Source organism: Octopus bimaculoides, chromosome 21, assembly GCF_001194135.2.
Source record: "Octopus bimaculoides isolate UCB-OBI-ISO-001 chromosome 21, ASM119413v2, whole genome shotgun sequence".
Lineage (NCBI taxonomy): Eukaryota > Metazoa > Mollusca > Cephalopoda > Octopoda > Octopodidae > Octopus > Octopus bimaculoides.
Window position 1 is genome coordinate 36,897,968 of NC_069001.1, and position 8,111 is coordinate 36,906,078.

General features: G+C 36.6%; 1 protein-coding gene across 2 annotated transcripts in view; it reads left to right on the forward strand.

The window, feature by feature from the left end:
* Window positions 1-5,432, forward strand: part of LOC106884120 (ufm1-specific protease 1) — a 5,977-nt gene extending 545 nt beyond the window's left edge. For both annotated transcript variants that reach the window (XM_014935344.1, XM_014935343.1), the window contains exons 2-6: window positions 1,766-1,888; window positions 2,529-2,726; window positions 3,221-3,323; window positions 3,895-3,965; window positions 5,262-5,432. In XM_014935344.1, the coding sequence (XP_014790830.1) occupies window positions 1,778-1,888; window positions 2,529-2,726; window positions 3,221-3,323; window positions 3,895-3,965; window positions 5,262-5,405 (627 nt within the window). In that variant the 5' untranslated portion in view covers window positions 1,766-1,777 and the 3' untranslated portion in view covers window positions 5,406-5,432. The remainder of the gene's footprint in view (window positions 1-1,765; window positions 1,889-2,528; window positions 2,727-3,220; window positions 3,324-3,894; window positions 3,966-5,261) is intronic.
* Window positions 5,433-8,111: the final 2,679 nt, after the last annotated feature.

Consider the following 8,111-nt stretch of genomic DNA (forward strand, 5'->3'; position numbering starts at 1 on the left):
AAACATACTTTCGGGTTTAGTCCAGCCTTCTCTTATAACCCTAGGCCAACCAAAACCCTGCGAGTAAATTTGGTGGATGGAAACTGAAAGACAGCCAATCGTATATATGATCTGTGTTGGTCTCCACCACCGCTTGATAACGGGTGCTGGTTTGTTTATGCCCATGTAACTTAGCAGTTTGACTAAAGTGATTTGGTCAATATACAGGTTAAGCCCCGGTTGCGAAAACAAAAAAAAAACAGCCTAAGTGTAAAAAAAATTAGAAAACAAAAATTTGCGCACACGAACAGTGGGATGAGGACTTTCGGAAAATTCACAAGATCCCATTTTTCCCTCCTAACTTTCAGGAAAATGGATATATATTAATGAAATGTTATTTTCCTGAAAGTTATGAGAGGGAAAATGGGTCGTTTGAATTTTCCGAAACTCCTCTCCCCAACCCCACGGAAAAACTTTTTTCCAACAAATCTTTGCATTCACTCAATCTACGGAATCTAAGCCATTATTTGTTGAAAGTTTCGTTAAAAAGTATCCATCTCTCTGGAAGTTATGAGGCAACAAAGACGGCGGGGTATACATTTGTAGTTATGACACTTGCAAAGTAAGTACTGGAGACGATTTGTTCAACAAACCCCTTTAAGGAGGTCTATCTTCGCAAGTGCTATGGTTGAAGAAACCTGCCGAAGGTGCAACGCAGTGAGACTGAACCCAGTACCATGCGATTAGGAAGCAACCTTCTTGAAACGCAACCATGCCTACACTTAAACAACACAAACACCATGAGTGATTTTCTTTACAATTAGCCTGTGGTGTCAAGACAAAGTGTCGCGAACACATACGCGCACTCATATACGTTCCTGGCTTTAAATTCTTTTTACAGGGCTTAAAAAACTGAAGGACCGCTGCAATAAGTGTGTGAATCTGAGAGGGGGACTATTTTGAATAAAATCGTAATTAACTGACCCTCTTGTATTTTCTTTTATCCAAAGCCAGGGACTTTTCAGTAACCTCTCTAACACAAACGCACACATGAATGTGTATGTGTATGTACAACGGGCTTCTTTCTAATTTCCATTTACCAAATTCACTCCCAAGGTTTGGTCCGGTCGGAAGTGGGAGTAGATGATACAACCTTGAGGTTTATTAAACGATTAATTTCATATCCTTGGGGACTCACGTTCTACAATTTTTAAAATTATTTTTATAATTTTCTGACAATTAAGGGGAGATAATGGCGAATTATATAGCAGAGTAAGGCAAAGTTTGTAATTTAGAATAAGTGCTAACACACACACACAGTAGTTAGGACAGCTCTGAATTGTCAGTGTTTTATTCATGCCTGTCGCAGAATTGCTACACTGGCCTTGTGTCTAAATTAGAAACAATTTATAAAGAGCAGAGAAGGGGAGAAAAAAATTCACTAGTATTGGTTGATTTTTTTTTTTGCTTTCTTTTTTTTTTTTATATCTTCATCATCATCATAGTCATCACTATCGTTTAACATCCATTTTCCATGCTGGCATGAGCTGCACAGTTTGACAGCAGTTGGCAAGCCAGAGAGCTGCACTGGTCTTCAGTTGTCCGTTGTGGCATGGTTTCCACGGCTGGATGCCCTTCCTAATGCCAGGCACTTTAGGGAAAGTACCGCATACTTTCTACATAGAACCAGTGATACAAATGTATATTAACTCTTTAAATAATTTTAATTTGTCATTTTCCATTAGATCTTTGTTGAAGCTTATTTATTCTGCTTCGGTGCTTCCAGTTTTCTAATCTGATGTTACTGACAAATGTTCACTGCCACCTCGACAGACCTGAACAGAATGTTGTCCTCGTGAAGGGAGATTATCAGTATTATCATTATGGCTGCGATGGTGTTAATGACACGGTAAGTACGGAACAAATAATTCACGTGAAAAAATCATTTGCGCAGATATCATTGACTCTAGATAATAACAGAATCAATGATATCTTTGCGAATCATTGGTTCCATATCAAAACTATTTCCACACTGGCGACTGCCATGGTTTGGTGCAAAATGAATCAGTTGCAGCACAGACTTCAACATGACGGGTTGGGTTAGGGTTAGGGTTAGGGTTAGGGTTAGGGTTAGGGTTAGGGTTAGGGTTAGGATTACGGTAATGCGTGCTGAGGAAGGTGAGGCTATTATGCCAATCCAGAAACCAGTCCATGTGAATGTATGCTGAGAGATTGTCTTAACCCATTTGCCTTTGGACGGTTGATTTCTGTAGTTATTATCAGACTTTCTGTTTTTAAGTGATTTAAATTAAAAACTTCCATCAAAATTCCATGTTAATTTATGATTCATAAACCAACTTAATAATGATAATTATTTTACTAAATTCATCATAATTTTCAAAATTAATTAAAACAAATGCAGTGTATTTCAAAAAGATTACAGTAACAAAGAAGTTAAATGATGGAAAATGTGTTTGTATATTGGAACTAATTTCATCTTCCCCAAAAATTCAGGTTACATTCCTTTGTATAAAATATTTCTATTTCAGGGATGGGGATGTGGCTATCGGACACTCCAGTCTCTATGTTCTTGGATTACTCACCAGAAATCGAGTCGAGCCGTTCCAAGCATCAAAGAAATCCAAGAAGCATTAGTAGAGATGGGAGATAAACCTGCGAGTTTTCTTGGATCAAAGCAGTGGATTGGAAGTTTAGAAGTTGCCATGTGTTTAGATTACTTTTATGATGTAAGTCTGCAAATAAAGTAATTATTTTAAATATATACTTCATCATCATCATCATCATCCTCCTCTAACATCTGTCGTCCATGTTGGCATGGGTTGGTTGTTTGACCAGAGCTGTGAAGTTTTAGCTTTGCCACCTTGTAGTGCTGTGTTTGATCTAAATTCATGGAAACTTGAGCAAAAGGTGGGATCTCTTTGAGATGTGAGATGCAGAGGGTTTGTAGACCAGTCCCTCTGCAGAACTTACAACTTGATGAGGTGTTACAGGCGCCATTAGATGGAAAACCATTAAGGTGGCTATAGAGACAGTAAAGGGTACCTCAAGGTGGTTGTGGATAAGGAGGTTCAAACCCTGAAAGGGGCAATGCTACAAGGGTAGCACAAGCTGGGGCTTGATCACGGTTGGGTGGGTCACCTGAATGAGGATGTCTGATGTTGAAAGACTCGAAATACTTACAACACAGCCATTCTACAAATAGAATTGTTTTACTTTTCAGGTTCCTGGGAAAATCCTACATGTCACAGATGGTTATTCTTTGTCAAATCATCTTGAGGAACTAGATCGGCATTTTCAAAACTTTGGGTCACCAATAATGATGGGTGAGTCACTGTATTCTTCTATGTAATCTACATTTGCTACAATATTTCGGTTTATGCATCACCTGGGTGACCACGCCCAGGCAGGACCACTTCATCCACCTGCAACACTTCCGTGATCGCTTCAGACCGGCCGGAGTGACAGCTTGCAAGACCATTGGCACTGGACAGTGATGACATGGCATGACGTCAACTGGCCACCAACAACCGGTGTTGCCGTCGTCTTGCTTGAGGGCCTGTCCTCACCACCTGCCACTATCAGGCATGTCTACAGTGGGCTACACAGCACTGACATTGGCAGCATCGACAATGGAGGTCAATAGTTTTTTCTGACAAGAGCTGGTACTGCATTTCCACTTCAGATGGCAGAGTGAAGGTGTGGCGTAGGAGGGGTGAATGCTACAGTGATGCATGTGTTATGGAGAAAGACACGTGGGGTGGCCAAAGCATCTTGGTTTGGGATGCTATAGGCCTGAATCAGAGAACTGGGCCCCATGTGTTCCAACGTGAACATGTGATCCCCCCCCCAAAAAAAAATCAGTTTCTAATTGTTCTCTTTCTATTATTTATTCAGGTGGTGATGATGATAACTCCTCCAAAGGTATATTTGGAGCCAGTAGAGCATCTGAAGCCTTATTAGTATTGGTAAGTAACCAGCTAAAGTCAGTCCCCACTTTCATTGAATAGCCCTTTGCAAAATTAATGTGCAAGTGGCTGAGTACTCCACAAACAAATGTACTCTTAATGTAGTTCTCAAGGAGATTCAATATGACAGTGTGTGACAAGGCTGACCCCTTTGAATTACAGGTACAACTCATTTTTGCTAGCTGAGTGAACTGGAGTAAGGTGTAATAAAGTATCTTGCTCAAGGACACAATGCACTGCCAGGAATTGAACTCACAACCTTACAATCTCTTGCTAAACACCCTAACCACTAAATTACATGTTTCACATTTGGAACATAAATTAACATAAAATTTTCATGGAAGGTTCATTTTCAGATCATACTTTACCTTGTTTCAATTAATTTTGAAAATGAAAAATTTAGTCAAATAATTGTCATTATTAATAAATTAACATGAAATTTCGATGGAAAGTTATAATTTAGATCCGTTTAAAACAGAAAGTTTGTATCAAAGAGCCAGGTTGTTATCAAAAGAATTAACACCTACACGCCTGTCTACAAATGTTTACCTTTGTGTTGGTGGGGGTTTGTGAAGGACATACATTTCCTAAGTTAACCTTTTGGTGTTGAATCTAGCCATATTTGGCCAAAATATTCTACTTGTTTTATGTTTGAACTGGCCAGATTTAACCTCTCACACCTACCCTACAATGTCATTCTAAAAATAAAGTCACATCATTGAAATATCAAAGCTGCAAATAATGCATGTGTAATTCAAAACAATGTAAATAAATACGTATAATGTTTGACAGAGAAATCTGAATGCTAACGGGTTAAGAAGGATCTTGGCCAGGGATAATATTAGTTTCACATTTTTGGCACAAGGCCACCAAGTCCGTAGGAGTTGGGGTAAGCCAATTACATCAACCCCAGTCCTCAGGTGGTATTTATTTTATCAATCCCAAAAGGGTGAAAGGCAAAATTGACCTCAATGGAATTTGAACTCAGAATGTAAAGATGGACGAAATGCCACTATGCATTCTGCCCCCCCCCCCACACACACACACACTAACAATTCTGCCAACTTGCTGCCCTCTGGACCAAAGATAATGCTGAGATTCAGTGAAGCTACTGAATTTGCTACAGATGGGTATCCACAACAGCAGTAGATCAGCCAGTGTTGAATGTACAACATTCCTTAAGTTGTGGGTTTTCTCTTCGTAAAAGACATGAATACTTGACTTTGAAGTTTCTTATGTAAACATTTCCACTTTCCATCTTTACTTTTTCTAAATATATTATTTTGACATTTACAGGATCCTCATTTTTATGGCGAATCTGTGACAGAAGAAAAACTAATAAAGAATGGGTGGATAAAATGGAAATCTTTAGAATCTTTCAAAGGAAAATCTTTTTATAATTTGTGTCTACCACAATTAAAATCAAATGAACTACAGTAATAACAATAAAGACTTTTTGAACTGTTATTTGTTGCCCATAACACCATTTTTTTCTAATCATCTATTACTGTTTTGTGTTTGAGTTTCAGATACAGGTACAACATTCACTTTCCAAACACTGATATCCAGAACCTCTTATAATCTGCACTAGTTCATGAGCAGGAACTTCAAATTCTTCTGGTTGCAAGACTAGTCTAATGGTACTTTGCACAGTACAGTATTAATAAACTTGTATCATTTATACTAATGTACAGGCCCCTGTACTTCATTTAATTAATTAAATTTAATATTTGTTTCATTTAGAATGTGTTGACCAAGGTGGCCATTCCTGGTTCAGGAAAATCAGTTATCTGCAAAGTTTTTGCAACCAAACGTTTCAGATAATCGATGTTGTACCTGTATTTTTAACTGGAACTTTTTGTGAAGTTTCACTTGAAGTAATTGTCAGGTAAAAGTTTCTGTATTATTCTTCGGTTACTGTGTTTGTGGCCTCTGGAGCTCGTTTTAATTAGTATATCCCTATCTCAAACTCGCCAAAATATGTTTAATTTAACCGGTTTTGATACAAACTCAGCTGAGACTGTTCCAGATACTTTGATATTAATTAACCCCTTCGTCTAAAATTATCTAAATCAAAATCTTCCATCAAAATGTCATTTTAATTTATGCTCCAAACACCAGCTTAATAAAAGACAAAGTTATTTTACTAAATTCTTAGGATCATGAGCTGAACACTCTAACCACTGAACCAGGCACCTTCACAGATGTAAAAGGAGGAAGAGGAGGAGAAGGGGTAAAATGAAGATACATTTCAAGCAAAAATAACCATTACAAACATTGACACAAACAATTTATTCTCATGTAAATAATTAAGGTTTGACAATTAATTTGTCATTTTATGGGGTTTTTCACATTGTTTTTGGATCTATAAACAATCAAAGATCATTAACTTTTTTGCCAAATTAATAAATTACAAGGATAAATAAGAACAAAGACAGGTTTTTTTTTAAAAAAAAGGTCCTTTTTTTTTCACTTTTTTTAGAATATCTCACAGAAACAGTGCAAAATCCATTGAAGATTTTAAAAAAACATTTAATTAATTCATTTCTAAATTAGATACACAAAGCCACAAATTTTAGCACGGCCGGAGGAAGGAGAGTTAGTAACATGGTTGGTTGATTATATCAACCACTCCTAGTATATCACTGGTGCTTAATTTATCTGATAATCTTCCAGGAAGGATAAAAGGTAACGTCAACCTCGGCAAGTTTTGAACTCAAAATGAATGAATGTCCAATTGTCAAGGGACATTTTTTTTTCAACTGCTCTACCATTGCAGCCAATGAAAACGTCTATGCAATTTTTTGTTTTGTTTTGGGGGTTTTTTTGTTCTTTTTTTATATAAATAAGAACTCAAGGTATTCAAGAACAAAAAAAATTCAATAAATTTATGTAATTTTTAAATAAAATTCAAGAGAAAGAAAAAGAAAAATGGGGGGAAAAAAGAATAAAAAATTAACTGTTTTTTGCCATAATTAAAAATTTTTAAATTTGTTTTAAATAATAATAATAATAATAGATATGGTTTAATCATAGGAAGAACAACACTCTTTTCCAGGACCTGTAAGACAGGTCAGGGATGTTTTTGGTACCAGTGATTTTGTGGTAGAACAATTTGGTGCTGAGAAAATTTTGATTTTTATTCTACATAAAAATTAACTGTGGATTTTTTTGACTAATTGGATATGAATAACTACAGGGATTCAAAAAATATATACAAATTATATTTTTATAAGATAACTTGTATTACTAATTATTTTCTTTTATTGTAAATAAAGGTTTCTAATTTAGACATAAGGTGCAGTAATTTTGAAGAGAAGGAGTTTGATCGATTAAAACGATCCTAGTACTTAGTTGGTAGACTAGTAGTTTATTTTATCAAGTCTGAAAAGATAAAAGGTAAAGCTGACATCGGTGGGATTTGAACTCATGATGTAAATAACTTGACTAAATAGTGCGAGACGTTTAGTCTAAAGCTCTGTCAGTTCTGTCACTTATACAGTGTAGCGAAGGGAGATAACTTTGAACTCTGTTTAATTTTCTATTTTAATGCATTTTAATATTTCTCGTGCATCTATCTTTCTGCTTTCAACACCAAACCGTCCATCACAGAAACAGCTGAACCAAAACGTTTGCACCAGATTGTCGCATGGAGATTAGTGGAAGAGGAGGTGAGAAATCGCTAGCGAAAGACTACTGTAGCAGGAAGAAAGCATCACAACCAAATATACAGTTATTCCTTACACTGGAGACCTAACTAGTGTGAATGCTTGAAAAAAAGAGATGAGAAAAGACTGCTATAGGGCTTTCCTATAAGTAGGTTATCTCCCTTGGCTAGGCGGCGCTCCATGTAGATAATTAAACTTCCGGAGGCTACCCACGTCATTGTTATTGTTTTACGTCTTATCATGGATATAAAGCAGCTTGATGATTCAGCTATCGAAGTACTTACTGTGCCTGAGTTAAAGAAATATTTAAGATTATATGGACAGTATGTTACTGGAAGAAAGGCGGACTTGACTGAAAGGTTGAAAGGAATAAAAATTCTGTCGATGAAGAATGTTAACAAAGTAAATTCATCGGACGATAAGTCTGAAGTATCGGACGATACTTCAGACAGGAATAAGCAGAAGCTTATATCTCCTC